The sequence below is a fragment of the Pyxicephalus adspersus genome, chromosome Z (genome assembly GCF_032062135.1).
Source record: "Pyxicephalus adspersus chromosome Z, UCB_Pads_2.0, whole genome shotgun sequence".
Taxonomy (NCBI): domain Eukaryota; kingdom Metazoa; phylum Chordata; class Amphibia; order Anura; family Pyxicephalidae; genus Pyxicephalus; species Pyxicephalus adspersus.
This window is the reverse complement of record NC_092871.1, coordinates 10,612,442-10,636,173: the sequence shown is the minus strand read 5'-3', so window position 1 is coordinate 10,636,173 and position 23,732 is coordinate 10,612,442. Positions and strand designations below refer to the sequence as shown.

Here is a 23,732-nt window from a genome sequence, read left to right as displayed (position 1 = left end):
TTGGTGAAATCAGTTTCCCCACAATGCCTTCAGTGGCCACACTAAAATAGTAACCATCTCAATAATACACATCACTCTGTAACTTACTTGCAAAGCTGCCTAATAAAGGCAGTAGCAGTAGCAGCATCTTGAAGGGTGTCCTGGACCTCTGTGCCTGTCCTCACCTATCCCGTCTTTTAATAAGAAATCAGCTCCTGTGTGGATATAAGAAGGCGTTTTGGACACATGGACTTTGGGAGGAGAAGATGAGGTGAATTCCTGTAAACTGAAAATAAACAGAATGCTTTCACAACAGGTATTTGCAGAAGGGAGGAGGGATGGAGGGGGTATCTGGGTTACACAATCCAACAAAGACATGAAACAGGGAAATTCCTGAATTTAGTATAAAATATGCCTGACACAAAAGGGACTGCAGAGAAAATCCTATGTTGATTAAAAAATTTTAAAAAAATGTATTTCTGCTGCAGGACTAAATTCTAAATACTTTTCTGTTCTTTCTCTTTTAACTAAACTATTTCTGTGAATCTTTAAAAATCTTTGTTAGATTTCAGATCTTGGATCTGCATTTTGATGAAGAGTCAATCAACAGGTTTATTGTATAGCTGAACAAATTGATGAAGCTTTGTAATCTTTAATAGTGTTGGTCGAATATCTCACTTTTTGATTCGACAACTATTCGATTGAATAGGGGGATATTGTTCGGGTGATCGAACGTCGAATTCGAACTCCAATAAAATCAATGGGGGGAAAATTTGGCTTATTTTTCGGGACTGTGTAGAACTGCAAGAGCAATCAGGCGAGCGGAGCTGACAGCTCCGCTCCCCTGATTGCTCTTGCAGCCCTAGCATACCTATAGTATGTGTTCTTGGATAGAGATTCTCTATCCAAGTACACAGGAGTCCCACAGGATCCCCGGGAACTAGAAGCTAAATGGGGACAAGTCTCCCCATTCATTCACCTCTAGATCACTCTGATTGGCTGGGGAAAGGAAAACCCTGATGACAGCTCAAGCGTCATCAGGGTTTACCTTTCCTCAGCCAATCACAGAGCACTAGAGGTGATGAATGGTGAGACTTGCCCCCATTAAAGACTCTAGTGGCCGGGGATCCCGCACTGACAGAAGGATTCTGTCGTGTCAGGATCATCCTGTCATTGTGGGATAACCTGTAAAAAAATAAAAGTTAGTAACACAAATCACACACATTCAATAAAATACTTTAACAATAAAGCCTCTTTTTTTAACACATTTTTTTACACATGAATTTGCAAAGTCGAATCCCATGTTTTTCAGGTCGGGTCTATCCCAATTTGAACAGCCATATTCAGGTCGAATATAAGGACAACCCCCAAATTCGAACACTATCAATACATCAGTGCATTTTTGTTAGTGTAAGTATTGGAATTTGGATTGCTCTCAACTTCTTGCACTGCCAGCAAAGCTAAGCACAGATTGGGGAAGGGAGAAGCAGCACAAGCAGACCATCAGGTGTGTTGCTCTTATGTGCTTACAGGGGCTGTCCAGTAGGGTTCAAAAGTGGAAGAAGATGAATGACAGAGATGAACTTCTTATGGTGCTGCTTTACTTTACTGTTCAGTCACAGACGAGACTTGTTAATGTTGCCTAACCTATATATGTGCCTAGAGTTCATCTTAAAAGTGGAATTTAAGTTCCACTTTAAAAATCTGTGATCAGGCAATGTATATATAGTAGCAATAAATATTATTAACTGCCTGACTGCCACCTATTTGTCAAAACTTCCTTGCAGGTGTTGGGACTGAATAAACTCCTGCATGCCTACGGGAGAAATGTCATACTGATCAGCCAATCAAGTTGGCCGAAGATTGGAATGTAGAAGAGACAGGTGGAAGAGAGGAGAAGACAAGAGAAGATAAGAGAACTCATGATGGAATGGGGACAGGTGGGTAATGTTGTTTCAGCATACATCATTGCCTCTCACATACTATATCAGGACCTGGGAAAGGACACATACCTACAAACCACTCAAGGCCCACACTTGGACCTGAAACTAAGTGATTTACAGGACGGAAAGTAAACAACTGAAAGGGAGGGACCAGGACAGCACAAATGGGGAGAAGAGGGCTGAATAATCTCTGCAGACCATCAGACAAGAAATAGGATGGGCTAAAGTTACCTGCTGCACTTGTTGCTTGTTGTGTGGAAATAGGACTAATCATTTACAGCACAGTAGAGGAACCTGGTAGATATACCATCAGAGAAGTTGAAAAGACTGGTATGATGACATGCATCCTGGTTCTTCCCCTGACAGTGGAAGCCGTTGCTCTGTGTGTTTCTAGATAAAACACAGGCATGTATGTTGTGAACCAGACTGTGATGAGGTGTGTGCAATATCTGTTGTGTGAATTCCCAATATAACATTCCTTTTCTTAACCTTGCCCTGCCTCATCCCCCAGTAGTGTTTATCAGCTGGGCTCCTGCCTTCTTCTCATATAATGGAGTGTCCACTGCAGCGTGGAGAAGAAGAGGACAAAAAGGGAACCAAGTCCTAAATAGAGGGAGAAGTAAAAAATGTGTCCATAGATCTGTGGCGATGCCACTGGCAGGCTCCAGAATTATCTCATGGCAGTCCCTTTAACTGGGTCGTTATCTTTTTAGTTAGTTCCCAAGTACATTGTTAAAGCAAAAACTAAAATTTTAAATTAAGTCTTTTCTGCGGTAAAACATACTTATCTGCCTACTTAGCTGCCTACCTTGCAGAACCATTTCTCAGAGTTTAGCACTCTGACCTTTGCAAGCTTGGGTCCCAGGTTTTAATCTCGGCCAGGACACTGCATGGAGTTTGCAGTTTCTCCATGTATTTGTTGGGTTTCCTCCGGGTACTCCGGTTTCCTCCCACATTCCAAAAACATGCAGTTAGGTTTAATTGGCTTCCCTCTAAAATTGACCTTAGACTATATTAAATACATATGACTATCCCTTTGAGGAACAGCTAGTGACATGACTATGGACTTTGTAAAGCGCTGCATAATATGTTGCTGCTATATAAACAAAGGCTTTCCTCCTTATTTGCATATTGTCACCAAGGATTCACTGGAATCCCTACATTACCTGTGTATTCTTTCCACCATGATTCATTATACATAGCTGGCCTTTGTGTGCTAATCCTTCTGACCTGTTTACTATTCTTTCTGCAGAACTGCAATATTTTGGCATTGAGCACATTGACAGACTGAGTAGCCAATCAGCCGGGGAAATAGTGAAATCGCATGGAGAAGCATGCTGGTTGGAACTGATCAGAGTTCATACCTAATAACAGAAATTTTACCGCACTTGTGTTTTTTGAAGGCAATAGATAGAATACAAGCCAGAAAGACTCTCTGATAGTTGAACCCTTGCTTCTATTGTACTAGTCTTTAATCTTAACATTGTAGGTCACTGTTACATTGACACGCTCTTTCTTGTTCCAGTGTCCATTGCTGCCCCTACACATCAGTGTAACCTTACCATGGTGGCTATTGTTGGTGACAACTACACAGTAAGTGAAGATAGTGATAAGGTGGAGTACCGCTGTTCAGTAGGAACAGTATGGTTCCCAGTATGCATTCCCATCTGCTTCATCTGACTGCCAGAGGAATGGGCAATGGACAAATCAAAAGCAAAAAGCTGTATGTAGAGGTAAATACCTTCCATTCTCAACAACGCATTTCCTCCTCTTTTCCCCCTGCCCTCCGGGGGAGCTGCCCAACCAACATTTATATTCCCAGCCACAACACCACCGGCTCGAGAACGAGTACACTACCCCCTTTACCCTCACCATACAGGTAGCCTCCATTTTAAGTAAACCATTGGAGATTTGGATATGTAGAAAAAGCCACGGGGATTAGATGGCAGATAAAGGTAATTATGTATTTATAATTTTAGATATACATAATTACAAAAATTATATATATATATATATATATATATAGAGAGAGAGAGAGAGAGAGAGAGAGAGAGAGAGAACTCTGTTCCAGTATCACAGAGTTCAGATATTGAAACTGGACATATCACTTCTAGCGTATGCAAAATTTAACATTTTCAATAAAAGTGTGTCCCGACGCGTTTTGCCAATTGGGTTTCCTTAGGGGTACGATTATAATGGTTGTCTAGATATATTCAAACTACATGAGCAAACATAAATATAAAGTAAGTAGGTAAAGAAAAAATATTTTTTAAACTTATATAATAGTAAATTGTAAACAAAGATATCAAAAGGTGTGAAAAAAGCTAAACATGAACAATATGGTATGTAAATTAGCATTCAACAGTGATATAATATTCAATTAGTATGTTATGAACGAGAAAAAGTAGTACTGAGTTAAGATGTGTATTACAGAGAAGTTGTAATTTGAGGTAGTTAGCGATTAATGGTATTCAATATATGTAGTTTTCACATTTATATTGAAAAAAGGGGGGTTAAATGGAGACATTTACTGTGATAATGAAAGGCTGATAGGATAATACATCCAAGTTAAGTATAGGAGGCTGATATATCAAGGAACAGGCTGTATGTACCTTTATATGAATAATAAATATAATTAGTTGTTCGTGTTATATTAGATTGGAGAATATAGCAAAAAAAATTAGACTGTTTTGTGACTTACTATTAGATTGAAGAGGATTAAGATATAAGATTACTTTGAATCTGAAACAATGTTTCCATGTAGAGCCTTTTGAGTTTCAAAACTTTTACTTTTATAGAGTGGACACCAAAGATGGTTCTCCATTTTACCACACCCCTTTTAAGGTGCCCTCTGAGAACCCCAACTGCCCCCTCTAACAAACTTACTCCCCCCTTTGTAAGTTCAAATCTCTGACTCCCCCCACTTCCAGACTGACCCCTCTTTTAACCGTTCCCTTCCCCACCCCACTTTTCCCTCCAAGTGTATTCCTGATCTTGTTCCTTTCACCTATCCTCATCTTTCTTTCTAACCCAACTATCCTTTTCTCCATCTAGCCCCTTGTCATGCCTACTCTTTGCTTTACCTCCTCCCGTCGGTTGCTCCAGGCCTTTCTTAATGGAGGATATTGCTGAAGTTTGCGTGTTGCAGCCAGAACTGCTATTTGAGTTTGTTTAACCCCCTGTAAAAGGTGCCAAATTGATCTTGGGACCCACTATTGCATTGCCATAAGCATGGCAACACATCTGCCATATGTGCAGAGCAAAGGTCCTCTCCTCCTCCTGTGTCACTGTATTTGTCATTTGCAACCCCTATTTAATGTACAGTGCTGGCACTATATTAATACTGATTATTAATAATAGTAATAATAATAATAATGTGAAAGCGACCCCAGTGCATAACAGGACTCAGCAAAGCATATACTACGGTGTGCTGTGTTTTAATAAAAGGATGCAAGTTTTATTGATCCCTTTCTGCATTGGCAGCCAATTTTTTTTTAAAAATCTGATGATTTAATGCTATTCACATTTACATGTCCCATACCTTGCACTTAAATAGAAAACTGTAAATAGATCCCTAAAGTTGAATTCCAAGCAGCCACCTAACTACACAGATGAAATACATATAATCTGTTTTATTTGTAAAGGATTTTATTTCTGCCTATCTGGTTCTGAGATTTAAACAGATCTGCTGTATTGCACAGCCTTGTTTTATTTGGCTGTGGTTTAAGTAAGATTTACAAGTGTTGTCCCTTCTACAATCAGGACTAGACATTGAAAGAAGAACAGTGAGTTCATCTCTCTGTCCCTGCCCTTTCTCCCTATTAGCATTAGTGCACCACAATGGAATGCTTTAGAATGAAGGAGCCCTAGAAGAAAATTGTTTAATGGTTGCAAAATTATTATTAATATTATTATTATTATTATTATTATTATTAATAAACAGGATTTATACAGCGCCAACATATTACAATAAATAGGGGTTGCAAATGACAGACAGATCCTGCCCAGAGGACAGAGGACCCTGCCCAGAAGAGCTTACAATCTAAGAGGTGGGGGAGGCAGCACACAATAGGAGATGGGATATGTAGTGGTGGGAAGTAGTGAGGGTTTAGGAGACAGAAGATGGGTAGGGGAGTATGAAAAGATGGGTATTGAGTTCTCTTTTAAATGAGCAGAGAGTAGGAGCATTCAGGATAGGACAAGGAAGACCATTCCAGAGAGTCGGGGCAGCTCTAAAAAAGTCTTGGAGCAGTGCCTGTAATGGGGTTATGAATGAGAAAGTCATTAATAGGTCATAGGGGGTATTTTTCTATCAGGTCAGAAAGGTAAGTGGGACAAGAACAGTGGAGAGATTTGAAGGCAAAGCACAGGAGCATGAATTTGATTCTAAGGAGAAATGGAAGCCAATGAAGAGAACTACAAAGAGATGCCACAGAGGAGGAGTAGTAGGAAGGATGGATAAGTCTGGCTTCAGCTTTCATAGAAGATTGTAGAGGATATATGTCTCCTCTACCCATACAACCTCATTGTGGCACCCTTGCCTATCGATTCTCTCCCATACTTTCTACTACCCTTCAGACACTGGTGCTCCTTATGTGAAAAGAGACAACCTAAGCCATAGGGCCTCTGAGATCCTGATAGGTCACCATGTGATTTTTTGACTTGTTCTTATGTACTGTGCTGACTAGTGCATCGACAGAAACACTCTGAGCTGTCTTCAGAGACACATAGGTGTCTTTATTTAATCGGAATACAAAAATAAAGCTATTTGGTCCCATACATTACAATTGTCCAGTCGTGTATAATAAAGTGACGAAAAGCAAGGTCTCTGTAGTGATTTAATATTTGTACAACTGATTGCTTGCTTTATCTAAGTGAACCAATGTTTTTCCTTGTTGATCCTAGGATTATGTTTCTCTTTTGTTCTGCTGAGGTCACCTCCAAAGTTCTACCACTTACACAATTCATCTTCCCCATTCCTGCACGTCAGTCAGCATTTTCTAATTTGTTCCCTGCTAAGACATGCATCAGCCAGCCAACATATATGGCTTTATTCAAGGCACATGTCCAGCTTCCTTGTTCACAATTACTTTTACAGGGAACTTTCCTATCAAAGATGAAAACAAGCTGCCATTGCCAGCCTAATTTTACAGGGGCAGTTTCGGACAATTTCAGAGTTCTGACTTTGTTCTCACCTCCCTGATCTGCATACTTGTTCCAGAAAGTATAGATAACAAATTTTTAGCTTAAAGTGGAACTAAACCTGCGGAAATCACCTATTCACATTCTATCGCAGGGCACCACCATGTTTATTTGTTCTAGAGACGATCTTTGGCCATCTGATCTGATGATTGGCCGTGCCTGAATTAGGTAACTCCTGTGCATGCATTACCCATACTCATAATGGCCCTTAACTATCCTGATGGTTATGTCACAATAAAAAAATGGTAATAAAGAGCAGTCACAATAAAATGCCCCAGTCGCAATAAAAAAATGGTAGTAAAAAGCAGTGTGCATGGGCAATAGAAGGTGGAGGCATGCAGAACCTTTTCCTGGAAAACGTAGCACAGCACCAAACACAGATGAACCAACCTGAAATTGAGGCTGAATGTAAGTATTTAAAGAAGTGGCTGGCACTACACCCCACTTTTCACCTCCCTATAAAAACTTTTTATCTAGCAGCTAGGGTAGGGGTGAAGATGAATACTATAGCAAGTGTTAAGTGAGTGAGTCTGCTGGGGCTGCTTATGCACTTTGAACATTGCCTATTTATTCCTATGTCTATCCATACTCATGGTGGCCCTTAGCTATCCTGAAGGTTATAACCCCAGTCACAGTAAAAAATGGTAGTAAAGAGCAGTATGCATGGGAAATAGAAAGTGGAAGCATGCAGAACTTTTTCTTGGAAACATACCGTAGCACGGATGCACCAACTGTGAAGCGGGGCAGAAAGTAAGTATTTAAAGAGATGGCTGCCACTACATCCCTCTTTTCACCTTCCTATATATCCTTTTATATGACAGCTAGGGGAAGAGCGAAGGTAATTACTACAACTGTGACAACTTTGAGTCTGCTAGGGCTACTGACATCACATCCAAAATGGTGTCATCCAGCAGCAGCCTCAAGGCTTCTAAAGTGGAACTAAACCCTTTTTTGTGCGATCAGACAGGTTCTTTATTGCAGAAGGATAGGTGATGTCCTCTCTGCAACAGAATATCCTTACCTGCCTGATCAAAAATTTTTAAATACACTTACTTGTCCCCAGGTGCCGCCATCTTTATCTTTTTTTATTCCAATCTTTGTCCATCTTAATTGGCAAGACTAGATAACATAGCTCCTGGGAATGCGTATGGAACTTCATTCTGTCTTGGCAGCCCCACGCCAGGGTACTCATCAGATCTTCCTATTTTTAAAGAAAATAATGATTAGGCAGGTAAGTGTGTTTAATTGCACAAAGGATATTGCCTGTCCCTTCTGCAATAATGAACCTGCCTGATTGCAATTTTATTTTGCGGATTGATCGTTCTGCTTTATTTGCCTATACATGGGGACTTTTACAGGTGATTATCATGCCCAAAATAATTTAAATACACCTATAATTTAATAGGAATGTTGGAGTTGAGATGAATGGTCTTGTCACCCAGTCTCATTAAAGAACAGCATGATAAAAATATAAGTTCTGAATAAATAAAAAAATAGACAAATGGATAAACACATAGGGGTCTGTTTATAAAGCTGACATTCACTGAAACATTCCCTGGTGGAGAATGAATTACTCCCTTTAAAACACAAGGACCTGAAATAATTTTCATTAGGGAATGTTTAGTAAATGTCATTTTATTTGAGGGATTTTATTCATAAATAAAAAAGTACACTTTAAAGGATCAGTCGACTAAAAGTAACATTTCCATAAGTATTTCCAGGAGGGTAAGAAAATGCACTTGCATTCAGCTGTTTTTAGCTGTACATAAGCCAGCATTAAATCAGACTGTAGCTTAGCTTTACAGCAATTTATGCCAGCAAGTGCCTGTGTTGGGATTTCCAGTCTGTGTAATCTCTGTGTGTGAATGAAATGGACAAACATGTATTCCTTCAGGGAAACATTCCGTCTATTGTTATTTTTTGTTCTGCTACTCAGTCCAAGCTTCCTTGTCTGGGGTGATACAGCCTGGAAACCACAACAGAAATATTGATAAAAGATTCCCATTTTTACTTTGTAAAACTAAAAGGGAGAATGTGATTGCTTTGGATAAAAGGTAATTTGCTATTTGTTAGCAAATTCATTCAATCCTGGACAACATCCATTCCAGGTTTGCTGTAATGATAAAAGTGTGTCTTCTCCAACCTTGGAGAGCTTTATTAATTAGGCCCTACTTATAAAACAAAATCAGACATCCCCTCAAGGGAAACGTCAGGTCTATATGTTACAATGGCAGTAATTGATTCCCACCAGAGAATGTTTTAGGAAATGTCATATTCCTTGTTTTATAATCAGAGCCCTTAGAGATCTATTTACTAAAGGGTCTGTTTATAAAACAGTAAATCTAACATTTACTTAAACTTTATGGAAAATTTGCTGTTACTGAAACACGTGGACCTAGAATATTCTCCACCAAGGAATGTTTCAGTGAATGTCAGAATCACTGCTTTATAAATGGACTGCTTTGATCTTTATTTTATCTTCTATTGCATCTTTCTTATCTATATGCACTCTCATGATGGCATTTCCCGATGGTGACAACTTTGGAGCATGGCTATGTAATGTAATGCTAAAATGCCTAAACACAGGGTCTGATATACTAAAGCTCTCCAAGGCTGGAGAGGATACACTTTCACCAGTAAAGCTGGGTGATCCAGCAAACCTGGAATAGATCTGGTCCAGGATTCAAAGCATTTGCTAGCAAATACCAAATCCATTCCAGAATTGCTGGATCACACAGTTTCACGGATGAAAGTGTATCCTCTCCAGGCTTGGAGAGCTTTAATAAATCAGGCACAATGTCTGAATGATATATAATAATAATATTATTAGTAGATTGCACCATGTGCTGATAATGTGGGTATATGGTAAAAGATTTCTACTGCAGAACAATCAGCTAAGTTGGCTACTTTCACTGACTTTTAGACAAAGTATAAATAAAATGACTCCGGTATTTCACAAGTTAGGAAATAGGAGATAACAAATGTTCAATATATAAACAGTTATAGCTCTCTAGATCTGGAATCCATCAAGGCTTTCCTCTCTAGAAAATACCATTGTAAGCCAACATGATGTACCTGATTTAAAAAAGCTTTCCAAGGCTGGAGAAGATACACTTTCATCAGTAAAGCTGGGTGATCCAGCAAACTTGGAATGGATTGCTTAAAGTAATTTACTATTTGTTAGCAACTGTTTTCAATTTTGGATCAGATCCATTCCAGGTTTTTTGGATCACCTAGGTTCACAAATGAAAGTGTATCTTCTCCAGTCTTGGAAAGCTTTATTAAATCAGGCTTTATGTACCAGGTCCCTACAATGCACATTCATATGTCACTTTTGCCCAACACAACACTGCACAAGCAGTCAGTGTTTTCACACATCAAAATGTCATTAATAAGGAAACATACTGTTTGTTGAATATTTCATTACAATTATTTAAAAAATGTACACTTACCTAATGTTATTGTGGTTTTGTGCATTATTCCTGTAAGTATTTCAGTGCTGATGTTGTTCTTTGTTAATATGGAGTTCATGAAAAGCTGCTTCTAGGTTGCTTGAACATTCCATCCTCACTCAGTACTGCTCATCATTCAATAAATTTCTCCTTCTTCTTTGGGAAGTCCCCTGGAGTTCTGCCAAAAAACAAATTTATTTATCACAAAATAGACTGGTCAGCTGAATTTAGAAATAAACCATCCCTATATAAAATATTGGGGAATATATCAATTGTATTTTATTGGTACCTTCCTTTTAATATAATAATAATTGTGCATGACAACAAACAAGCAGTCAGCGCTTCCACACACCAAAGTGTTGTACTGCATCATCTTTTTGTCATTAAGGAAACACACACTTTTCTCCAGCCATATCTGTCAAGCCGTATCCACAGTGGAGTTCGGCTCATGGTAAAGTTCTCGCTATGCACTTCTCATCTTCTATACCCCGGCTGTCCATAGTCCACTGTCAGGAGGACTCCAACAATTCTGATATTCCCATACTTCTCCTAAACCAAGCACCCACTTATTTTCCCTTTCCCTACCAATGTCTTGTTTTCAGTTGTTTTAACCAATGATAAGAGGACTTTATCATGGGAGATTTTTTACTGCAACTTCTACCAGAGCTACCTTTCCTCCTTCTAATGTTCGGTCTTTTTTCTTTCCAATGACCAATAATGCTGATCATCCTTTTTCTTATGGGCATTAAGGGACCAATGATGCTGGGCATTCTACTCCCACTGACCAGTAATGCCAGGGATTCTTCTCCCACTGACCAATGATGCCAGGAACCTTTCTCTCAATAACCAATGATGCCAGGAACTCTTCTCCCACTGACCAATAATGTCAGGGACTCTTCTCCCACTGGCCAATGATGAAAGGGACTCTTCTCGTTCACTAACCAATGATGCCAGGGACTCTTCTCCCACTGACTAGTGATGCAAGGGATTCTTCTCCCACAGACCAATGATGCCAGGGACTCTTCTCCCACTGACCAATGATGCCAGGGATTCTTGTCCCACTGACCAATCATGCCAGGGATTGTACTCCCACTGACCAATGATGCCAGGTTCTCTTCTCCCACTGACCAATGGTGCCAGGCATTCTACTCCCACTGACAATTGATATCACAGATTCTTCTCCCACTTACCAATGATGCCAGGAACTCCTCTCCCATTAACCAATGATGCCAGGGACTCTTCTCCCACAGACCAATGATGCCAGGGACACTTCTCCCACTGACCAATGATGCCAGGGACACTTCTCCCACTGACCATTGATGCCAGGGATTCTTCTCCCATTGACCAAGGATGGCAGGAACTCTTCTCCTACTGACCAATGATGCCTGGGATTAATGATGTCAGAGATTCTTCTCTGACTGACCAATGATGCCAGGAACTCTTCTCCCAATAACCAATGATGCCAGGGACTCTTCTCCCACTGGCCAGTGATGAAAGGGACTCTTCTCCCACTGACCAATGATGCCATGGAATCCTCTCCCTCTGACCATTGATGCCAGGGATTCTTCTCCCACTGACCAAGGATGGCAGGAACTCTTCTCCCACTGACCAATGATGCCTGGGATTCTTCTCCTATTGACCAATGATGTCAGGGACTCTTCTCCCACTGACCAGTGATGCCAGGGACACTTCTCCCACTGACCAATGATGCCATGGACTCCTCTCCCACTGACCATTGATGCCAGGGATTCTTCTCCCACTGACCAAGGATGGCAGGAACTCCTCCCCCACTGACCAATGATGCCTGGGATTCTTCTCCCATTGACCAATGATGTCAGGGACTCTTCTCCTATTGGCCAATGATGCCAGGGACTCTTCTACCACTGACCAATGATGTCAGATATTCTTCTCTGACTGACCAATGATGCCAGGAACTCTTCTCCCACTGACCAATAATGTCAGGGACTCTTCTCCCACTGGCCAGTGATGAAAGGGACTCTTCTCGTCCACTAACCAAAGATGCCTGGGACTCTTCTCCCACTGACCAGTGATGCCAGGGATTCTTCTCCCATTGGTCAATGATGCCAGGGACTCTTCTCCCACAGACCAATGATGCCAGGGACTCTTCTCCCACTGACCATTGATGACAGGGATTCTTCTCTCACTGACCAATGATGCCAGAAACTCTTCTCCCACTGACCAATGATGCCAGGGACTCTTCACCCACTGACCAATGATGCCAGGGACTCTTCTCCCACTGACCAATGATACCAGGTATTTTGTTTTACCAGTAACAAACAAAACGGGCATTTTCCCGCTACCGACCACCATCAGCAAGACATGTAATTTCCCCGTGCTGACAAATGACTCCAGGCATTCTCCTACCATGGACCAACAGCGAGGTATTTTTTCTTTCCTCAACCAACCACCCCTGCCAAGGAATTTTCTCTTCCAATGACCAGCACCAGGCCCTGTTACATAAAATAAACCACCAGTCGCAGTCAGTGGGAAGAATTCCTCTTAAAATGCTGGCCAGTGGGAAGAATGTCTCCCTTACAGATAGCCAAAAACATCATTGCTGTCACTAAAATGTAATTTTGGGGGTACCAGTATATATGATTGATATGCAAATTGTGGAAAAGGTTTTATATTTTAATTAATTTTTGTATATAGAACATTTTACATTGTTATCAGTTTTCAAATTGGAGTTATTCAAAATTCGTACTTATAAAAAGGAAAATGGAAAACCCCCAAAAAACTTGTGTTTCTCCCGCCACAAGCTGGTCACATGACACATATCTGGTTGCTAACCCTCAGGTGTGCACCAGGTAAGCCCTGCCCACACCACTGACTAGGCTGTAAGAGGGCTGTAATGCCCAGCCAAATTTTCCCTAGGTTATATTATTATTGCTTATATATTTAAAAAAACAAATCCTCACCCAACAACCAACCCCCAACTGTATTTATACATTTTACACAAGAAGCCTTCACTTCTCATCTCCATCCCAGAATTGAACGTGACGTCATGACTGATAGTCACAGTTAAAGAAGTATAAGGAAGATGAAGCTGCCAGTAGTAAAAATGGCAGCGAGGGACTTTATCCCAGTACTAAACATGGCGACGAGAGGAGGCGCGACTGGTTGCTAAGAATATTCTTCTGAATAATACAAAATACACCTAGACTTTATGAAAATATAAGTATGTGTTCTATATATGTCTTATTAAAGCATTTGTTTGTTTGTTTTTGTTCATATATGTGTAAGTTCCTGGTTTAGCTATAACAATCACTAGGGATATATAATTTGCTTTAACATGGTGGCTCGCGTACATAGACGTCGGCCATTTCGTTGGAGACAAAAATAGGCTAAAATTATGTATTAGGCCTCTGAAAAATGGGTGCCAGTATCGTGTTTAGCATTGCCTCAACTCGGAGACAAGTATTACTTCCGCCACACATGACGTCACGGCCCTTGCCTGTCATCCATGTTTGTTCCCCCCTCTGTACTGACACACTGGCACTCTGATCCCACTGCTTCATTTTCAGGTATCAGACAGCTGTGTTCTTTCAATTCTTTTTTCATATTGTCTATTTACCTCATAATATGTGTCTAACTTTTTTGAATATCACTTTATCATATACTTGCCTTACATCCATATTTCATTCTTCTGCATATCATCATTCATCCAAATTTATTGTACAGAGCTGGGGAATATGTTGGTGCCATATAAATCCTGTCTAATATTAATAATAATAGTGTAGGAAAAGGTTAATATTGCAGAATTGGTACAATTTGTATTAGTTGTACTGTTATTGCTGTGTTTTACAATCATTGCAATGCTATAAGAGGATTCATTGCTGCAAGATCTTGCATGAAAAGTTTCTGTTATGTATTTTTATCTTTGTTTATTATTACAGAACCATCTAATGAATCCTAATTGTCTTCTCCCATGAGAATCCGCCTTCTGCCATGAGCAAACTAGGTGAGACTAATATACATGTATGGAGTTTTATATGTATAGCGACATACACATCTAGGGGTAAGGGGTCCTGTGATTCCCAGGGACGCATTGGATGATTTATAAAAAATCTCTAAGACTGGAGAAGATAGACTATCATGAGATAGTGATTCAGAAAATCTGGAATAGATTTCTTAAAAATCATTTGCTATTAGTTGACACATGTTTTTAATCCTGGACCAGATCCATCCCAGATTTGCTGGATCACCCAGGTTCTTTCACCATAGTCTATCTTCTCCAGTCCTGGAAAGCTTTAATGAATTGGGCACAATGAATCATGTTGGGGAATAGTCTCATTGCAGTGAATTCTGTGTGGTTTCATTGAGACTGGTTTATTAAAGCTCTCCAGGGCTGGAGAGGATACACTTTCATTAGTAAAGCTGGGTGATCCAGCAAACCTGGAATTTATTTATTCGAAGTCATTTGGTTTTTGTTAGTTTTAAATTCCTGGTTCAGATCCATCCCAGGTTTGCTGGATCATCCAGCTTCACTGATTAAAGTGTATTCTCTCCAGCCTTGGAGAGCTTTAACCTCCCTGGCGGTATAATTACTAAGTATTTTTAAATGTAAAAGCGGTACATTTAAAAATACTTAGTATTTTAAATTACCTGCCTGGTTCCTGCCCTCCAGCCACACTCTCACAGTCAGTCAGGGCATCTGCTTCCTGTGACCTCGTGTCCCCAACGTTCACACGCCGGGTATGCAGGTGCCGGGCCGGCATCGCCAGGTTACACAGAAGCACAGGTTACTGAAGGACGCCAAGGGCATTGCTGGAGGACGCCGCTGGAACATCAGAACCAGGTAGGACTTTTAATCTCTCTGGCAAATGCACCTCAAGTTTGGCTTGGGGTTACCGCTTTTGTTATGGAAAATTCACCCCGAGCCACACTCAGGAATACCGCCAGGGAGGGTAATAAATTGGACCTATTGATTGTGTTTCAGGGGAGGGCAACATCTGAAAAATGATCTTGTTTACAAATAATTGAAAGGGCTAATTCACTCTGGTGCTTTACCACTTCCTCACGCCAAGAAACGCTGCTGCATGGGGAGATTCTACATCCAGATTGTAAGCTCTTCGGGGCAAGGTCCTCTCCTCCTCCTGTGTCTGTATCTGTCATTTGCAACCCCTATTTAATGTACATCGCTGTGTAATATGTGGGTGCTATATAAATCGTGTTTAATAATAGTACCTCTCACTGACTTCCAACTGTCAAATGCACAGACGCCACAGCAGCAAGGTGCCAGCCGCACAATGTCGATCAATCAAGCAACAGGCGGCCTGCCCTAAGGCTTTAATAAAACACAGTATATCTAGACAAGTGTTTTATTCTAGACTTTTTTTTTTATTTCCAGTCATTGAGCAGATTTTGTTGGTGAAGAAAGAACTGCATCCATGCATCCAAACTTCTGGAACTGGAGCCGCCAGAGCTCTGGAGCCGCATGCGACTCTTGAGCCTCCGTGTTGTGGTTCCCTTCCCTATTTACCACAACCGGCATTAACACTTCTGCCGCCGGGGTGAATGGTGAACACTCCCTCTCTGCCGTATGCATTGCGGAGGAGAGGGATTTCCCTTCACGGGGATGTTTCTGGTGGGGGGCAAAGCTATTAGGGCGGGACTCGAGAGATATTACAGCCTAGTGTGCTCCTACTTACCCCTGAAGTGTCCTAGTGGCCAAAAAAGTTTGCTAAGCTCTGACTGACAACATTGAGACTGTTTACTTAAAGCTGAACTTTTATTAAAACTTTTTTTTGTGAAAAGCCCTCAATCCTTCTACAAAGTGAGCCTAGCAAGTCCCACACTGTCCCAGCTTTCCTCATCTTTCTGGGCCCTGCTGTTCTACCCAGCACTGCCATCTTCTTATTTCCGGGTTCTTCCTGATCTCACACGACTCAGACATGACATGTTTTCGTCCAAAGGTAAAAAACAAAGTTCTGATCTCATTGCGCATGCGTATTTTGACATTAGAGGAAAGCCCCCTGATGCATGCCCAATCTCAGGAATGTGCAGAAGGAGCAGCCCACAGTTTCCTGGGATATGTGACACAAGTATCCCAGGCAGCTGCAGGGTTTCTCATTTAGTCTTTACAGCCATGGTGGTAAAGATGGAAAGGGACCTCCTCAAAAAAAATTTAAAAAACACATTATGTTAAAGGTATACCCACCCTTTTACATAATGGTAAAAATGTGATGATTGGTCCACTTTAAGGCAACCCTTGCAGAAAGCCAGCACTGGCAGCCTCCATATTTGCTCAGTGTATACTGTCTATACGGGCTTATTTTATTTATTTATTAATATGTTTTGTTTTTTACATTTTTCTTTTTCTCTCTCTCTCTAACAGATCTCCCAGCTAGGGATCCACTGGATCTCCCACTTTCCATCCTAGAAGTTGGCATAGGGGGGCGATTAGAACTAATCACAAAACCTCCAGCATCCAATGGTCTTTCCTTTCCATTATCTACGGTAGGTTTAGTTCTGTATTAGGTTTTTATTCCTTACAAACATAATCTTGATTACTTCCCGTTTCTTTGTTTCAGAATCCTAATGGCTTACCTCCGTACGATGTGGATTTGTCATACGAAGTGGTCCAGAAATACCTTGGTGATCCTGAATGGCTATCTGTCCATGATTTTGACCGTAGCCAGAGGTAAAGAACCTACCATGGAAATAATGGGATTCTCTAATTGCCGGTGAAGTGAAGGTTTTACCTTACTGTAAACCACTCGATGCTTAAAAAGATCTAAAGCCTAAAATACCAAGATTAAGATAGATAGGTCACTTCTTTATAAAATGTCAAAAGCTTTTTTTCTGCAATATTCAGATTCAGTGCAGAGCTTTACTCTGCAATGCTTTTGTCTGTCACTACATGTCACTAGTCAGCATTATTCAAACCTACACCTCTGAGCCCAGGTAATCCCAGACACACCATCAGCCTGTGATTTGGGGTGCATGCAAAAGGCTGAGGTAATATTTAGGTATTTACAATACTTGCTGAAACCTGTAAAGCACTGTTGCATTATTGCTTGTTGTCTATAAAAGAAGCATGAAGACTGCATTATCAGTGTCATGTTTGTAACCTGGCAGCTGTTTAGATTTTTTGAAAGGAGACCAAAACCTAAGCATAGGTTGATCTCTCAACCTTTCCCTACCATGTGTCCTGTTCAATGTATTCACCTACTGTCAACGTAGGATAGATAATATTGTAAGACATTTTAGCAGAAATATCCATGTTTATCTATTTGGACAGTTCATTTTCAACCTACATATCTTTTCTTTTTTCTGCCAGGTCCTGGCCTCGTACCAAGGATGTTAGCTCCTTGTTCCACATGGACATCACTGCCCCGCAGACTGATATCAGCATGGAGCGTAATTCTGCTACCGGAGAGCTGCGTGGGATCAGTGAGGTGAGATACAGGCTGGTGAATCTGTCATACAGAAAAAGTTTTCAGGGTAATTTTATACTTATAGAGACATTGGGCCTGATTTGTTTAAAGCTCTCCAAGGTTGGAGAGGATACACTTTCATCTTCAAAGCTGGGTGATCCAGCAAACCTGAAATGGATTTGTTCCAGGATGCAAAATATTTGCTAGCAAATGACTTTGAAGAAATTCATTCAAGGTTTGCTGGATCACCCAGCTTTGCTGATAAAAGTGTATCCTCCCCAGCCTTGGAGAGCTTTAATAAATCAGATCCATTATCACCAAGTTAAGGAAAAGTCGCTTCTTTAGCTTGGTCCTCTCCTCCTCTGGGGGTATCTAATAACTTATTGTCATGATAAATCTCCACTACCCCTTCTCTTTCCTACCTAAAATAACATTTGCATGTAGCAATGAGAGAAGTGGAATACTAAAGACTGGTACTTGGGTATTCTGGGGCTGCTACATCACATTAAAGATGGCAATGCCAGGCAGTAATCTTGGTGGTGTAAGAGGTCTCTATTGGGACCAGAGGCCTTAGTCCACAGAGCCTGTAAGGGTTTCTTCTTCCAGGGTTGTCATTGATGCTATGTATGTGTGTATATATATATATATATATATATATATAATAATAATTACACATATATGTATCCTCTTCTCCTTGGCTGGAAGCGTTTTCATGTGCCACAGTGCTACCCAAAATCTGCATCCCTTCAGCAGTCAACAGTTCTCTAGTAGTCGTAAGCCACATCATTGAGAAGACCTTAGTCTGGGGCATTTTTTAGAACAAGAAAAATCTTGTTACATAACCCAGTTTATTTTAAGACTCTGCTTTTGCAGTGACAATTGCACTACAGAATTAATAAAATTAATTTGAAAGTCACTGGTTTCTGATCCCCAGCCACTGTATCTATTCCGGAATTCCATTAAATACTTGTCGTCCTCACCGTATTCTCTGGTTATTCCCACAGGCTTTTAAGTCTTCTATTGACAAATGAGCCAGCAGGAAGAGAGTATATTCTACATTACGGACAGTATGGAATAGCTGCATCAGCTTAAGTGTATAAAAGTGGTGCTGTTTCCTGACAGTGCCAACCTACTTGGGTCCTACTCAGTTCCCCCAGTGGATAGTGTGCACTAGTAGAGCCTGACAGTCTCCTGGGTGTTTGTCAAAAACTTGCAGAGGGTCCCATGGACCTGTAGCTTATCCTCTGGTCTCAGGACCTTTTGACGTCTACACTAGAAGAACTGTTAGGTGTATATACCATATTTAGAATATGCTAAAAAAAAGCTTTTTTGTTTGTTTTTTTTAGTTAAAACTGAAACTATTATCCTTTCACTTTTGTCAGGTCTCTGCAGATCACATTGGTCTCTCAGCACAGAATTCTTTGTCTCTAAGACGACCTCCAGGCCCTCCATCTCAGTCTGTCAAGGGCAGCACTTCTAACTTTCCTTTCTGGCCAGGTAAGTTTGCAAACGTGACAAACATTATGTATGTGCTATTTATAACAACCACTTATTATCTTATGTAAATGTTCCTTCTTTAGATCAGAATTTAATAGAACTTGACTGATTTGGAATCACAAAATGCATTTAGACATGTTTGTTTTAAATACTCAAAGTGCATTATAGGGGATTTTTAAAGTAAAAAAGGGTTTTGCAGTCAGCTGCTATTCATAGTGACCAGCCAGGCTTTCTGCAATAAATATTCCATTATATCCTTTTCTATCTGTCCTATGTAATAACATATGTTATTATTTCTTTATAGGTGGAATGGATGAACCCACTCTTGAACAGATGAAGGCTATCAGTGAAGAGGATGAAGCCCTGGACTTTGAGAAAGGTAGTCAATATGAAAATATTTACCATGGCAGTCATCAGGTAGGCTTATTGGGTGTTATAGTGTCTTTATCACCCAAAGTGAAAAATGGGCCCCCCCTCCCCGTGAGCTGTGAACTACTAGGGTATTGAAGTGGGTACATTCATCCCATTTTAATTTCCCTATTTCACTATTCTCCTTCTCATTCTGCTTGCTGCCATACCTTCTACACTTCCACATCTGCATATTATTCCTGTTAGCATACCGTATTTACCATTACAAGTGCTGCCCACTTAAATAACATCAGCAGTCATGTACATACTGGCCAGCTGAATACCCTCTACAATTTTCCACTGTATATCTTGGCAGCTGTTATACCATTTTTCCTACATTGAAGAAAGCCTTAAAAATGTTGACTTCTTGGGTGTAGGAGAATACCAAAAAAAATGATGGGTGATCCAGCAAACCTGGAATAGATCTGGTCCTGGATTTAAAACATTTGTTAGCAAATGACTTTGAAGAAACCCATTCCAGGTTTGCTGGATCACACAGCTTTACTGGTAAAAGTGTATCTTCCCCAGCCTTGGAGAGCTTTATTAAATCAGATACGTTATCACAAAGTTAAGGAAAAGTCGCTTCTTTAGCAAATCTCTCTTTCTTTTTTTCCCCTGAAACAGATCTCTTATCTGCTCCCCCTGGATGGAAAAACGGGATGAATTTCAAGCAAACAGGTAATCACAGGGTTATGAATATTATGTTTGTTTCCAGTAGAGTCACAAATAGTATGGTAAGGACAAATGGTACCACTCTCTCTGTTAATGTTAAAGCAAAAAAATAAATCTAATTTAGGAAATACAATGGCATCATTTCTATCACCTGCCTGCTGACTAGTCTGTAAAATAGCAGCAGTTGACTTATTAGGTCACCTTTTAAATCCCCTGTTTCTGGTATAATTGTGTTAATTTTTTGCACATTTTTTTGCTGCAAGCATGACATCAGTGCTGTTAGAGGCAAAGCACAAAGACCTAGCACACCTTAGCAGAGCTGCTGCCAGTTTTGCACCTTGGCAATGTTTGTATAGTAAAAACGACCAATAGAGGTGTTTAAATTATATTAAACAAATGTATTCCAGCTGGGATGTTCCACTGCATTTTAGAAATTAATATTTAATATCTGATTAGTTCCTGCGACCTCTGATTGTAAGACATTTTAGAAATTGATGTAATAAGGTTGAGCACCCTATCTCCTCCACTAACAGATGGATTAGGCCCCCCTGGGGTTCTCTCCCTGGTCAACCTACTTGGAACTCTGGAAGATTTCACGTTGGCAGACTCTAGTGAGGATGAAGATGAAGCCAAAATAAAGCACAAACCTAAGGAAGACAAGAAGGAAGAAGGACTTCACAGGACCAATAGCCTGGAAGACCTGGGTGTGGAGGTCAGTCGGGAGCCAGTGGGGTCACTGTCAACTTGTTTTTATTATTTCATGTGCAGTTGGAAAACTTGGGATGGTTCCTGGTGCAGTAATCTAAAACAACTAGATTCCACTTCAGTGACTTTAGGATACTCGAACATGAAATCTGAGTTGGTTGCAATGGGTTATAGAATTTCCTCCCTTATACTGATGCAGTTTGGCATTGTGTGCCAGTTACATAATATGTTGCTTGATTGTGTCTCGGGCTGCCTTAACTATTATACTATGCTGACCAAAGAATTTGCAATCTTCTAGCAATTTCAACCATTTTTGTGACAGTGACTGATTAGAAACAACCTAAAACTTCCCCTGCCTTATAGATAATAAATTAACTATATACACATTGGTGATAGGTTGCCCACATCTATTTACTATCCTTGGCATGTGAACAGGACACAGCTCTGAATTGCTGACAAGATTACCAGATTTGTCGTTTGCATCTACTGAACATGTTGACACTTATTCTTTGCTCCTCTGGACTGCTACAGACTTCGATTAGGCTATTGAAAGAAATTGGTGGTTAAAATATTTTTCTTAGTCATCTATTTTAATTGTTTTTACTGAGAGGATGTAAATATCAAATGTTGCTCAAGTCAATTCAAATGAGCCGTAGGGAGCACAAATGTGCTGTAACACAGTGATCTCTTGCTGTCTCCTATAATGTGTCTTCTGCAGCATGTGTCCAGTTCTCAAACTCTTCTGTCTGCAGTCTCTGACCATCCCTAGCAGACATGTAGTCTGTGATTATCTAATGTAGCATGCCTGGAGGCTCTGAACATCTCCTGTGACCTGTCTGTAGTCTGTAAACAACCCTGGTAGCATGTTTGCTGTATCTGAGCATGTCTGGTGACCTGTCTGTAGTCACTGACCATCTCTGGCATCATGTCCGCAGTCTTTGACAATCTCCTGTGACCTATTTGTAGTCTTGGACCATCTTTGGTATCATGACTGCTGTCTTTGAACATCTCCTGTGGCCTGTCTGCAATCTATTACTATCCCTGGTAGCATGTCTACAGTCTCTGAACATCTCTTGTGACCTGTCTGTAGTCTCTGACCACCACTGGTAACGTGTGCAGTCTCTTAACATCTTTTGTGGTCTGTCCCCATGCACTGCCCATCTCTGGTATTATGTCCGCAGTTCCTGAACATCTCTTATTGCATGTCAGCATTTACTGTCATATCATGTGCAACCTTTTGGCGACAGGGTTTTGAATGTCAGGGATGTGTGATTCCTTCAAATTTTGCAGTCAGTACTGGTAGGAATATTAGCTTCAGCTGAGGTTAAATAGCACTCCAACTCTGTGTCATTAATTGATATGAATGAGTGGCATTGTCTCACACAATATGAATATTGTTAATGGGATTTCCTTCCTTGCACAGACAGTATCCCCTGCTCCCGCACCCCTCCCTCCATCTTCAACAGAATCTACCAAGGAGCAGTGGGCTATTCCACTGGACAGTCGCCTCCCTGTGGATGATTTCTACAAGCGCATTCCGGAGCTAGCCTTTAAGGTGAGGAGTTAACCATCTGTAAGTACCAGTAATATAAAGACACGACCCAATATCTGGGCAGTTGAGTGTATTACACACACAAAAGAGTGTTAGAGTTTGCATATGAAAGTGAGCTGTAGCATATATAGAAAAAGAACATACCAGTAGGGTTTTCTTGGCTGCCTATATTATACACACATATATACAAATGGTATATAGTACACTGGTTTTAATTGAGTTTTACCCAACCACCTCAGGCCCTGTAAGCCTCGTTGGGGTGTTAAGCTATACATACATTTCTATCAGAATAAGTATAGAAACCATAGAGTCCATAGAAAGAATGGAATGTATGAAAACAATACACAAAGGTCCTTGATGTCTCTGTTAACCCAACACGGTTTGCCTGCTGGCTTCCTCAGGGGAGCTCGGGACAGACAAACTAATAGGTTCAAATAAATGCAGACAGTCATAAGGATGAATATCTATATCATTATACAAGACATGGTAGAATATTCTTTTTTTATGCATATAGTGTATTTTGCCTAAAATATACATAGGTGTTACTTGGACAATGTTACATTTAGAATTAGATTCTGTATTTACACATAAAGGTAGTTACTATTGAATGTTAAGTATAAATGGTTCTGAATATACAGTGTTTTTGTTTTCTCGATCACAATTTTTCTATCACATAGTGTGCCTTGTTTAAATTGTGAGAGTAAAGATCAAATAACCATATTTATAAAAAGAAGAGTTTTTGGTAAGTAAAGACTTGCTGTGGGTTCATGTGGCTGTTTCGTAAAGGTATGGACACTTGAAAGGTTGTGTGAAGCATATAAAGCTAATAATCTGTCATGGGGAATAGATATAATAGTTGTTAAATCTCGACATATTGGTCAGTAAGCATATGTAAAAACATTGTTGATTGAGTCTATGTTGG

General features: G+C 40.4%; 2 protein-coding genes across 6 annotated transcripts in view; one reads left to right on the top strand and one right to left on the bottom strand.

The window, feature by feature from the left end:
* LOC140344531 (complement factor B-like) overlaps positions 1-258 on the bottom strand; it is a 28,478-nt gene extending 28,220 nt beyond the window's left edge. Inside the window, exon 1 of the mRNA XM_072431726.1 lies at positions 88-258. Within this exon, the coding sequence (XP_072287827.1) occupies positions 88-127 (40 nt within the window). The 5' untranslated portion in view covers positions 128-258. The remainder of the gene's footprint in view (positions 1-87) is intronic.
* SKIC2 (SKI2 subunit of superkiller complex) overlaps positions 1-23,732 on the top strand; it is a 50,421-nt gene that overhangs the window by 4,100 nt on the left and 22,589 nt on the right. The window contains exons 2-13 of one of the 5 annotated variants that reach the window (XM_072431719.1): positions 1,292-1,389; positions 1,767-1,919; positions 3,448-3,515; positions 14,494-14,558; positions 16,935-17,056; positions 17,131-17,240; positions 17,880-17,997; positions 19,359-19,473; positions 19,778-19,852; positions 20,506-20,559; positions 21,087-21,265; positions 22,682-22,813. In XM_072431719.1, the coding sequence (XP_072287820.1) occupies positions 14,546-14,558; positions 16,935-17,056; positions 17,131-17,240; positions 17,880-17,997; positions 19,359-19,473; positions 19,778-19,852; positions 20,506-20,559; positions 21,087-21,265; positions 22,682-22,813 (918 nt within the window). In that variant the 5' untranslated portion in view covers positions 1,292-1,389; positions 1,767-1,919; positions 3,448-3,515; positions 14,494-14,545. Of the gene's footprint in view, positions 1-1,291; positions 1,920-3,174; positions 3,516-14,041; positions 14,122-14,493; positions 14,559-16,934; positions 17,057-17,130; positions 17,241-17,879; positions 17,998-19,358; positions 19,474-19,777; positions 19,853-20,505; positions 20,560-21,086; positions 21,266-22,681; positions 22,814-23,732 lie in introns of those variants that run through there. The other 4 variants (XM_072431718.1, XM_072431720.1, XM_072431721.1 and 1 more) reach the window with 4 other exon arrangements.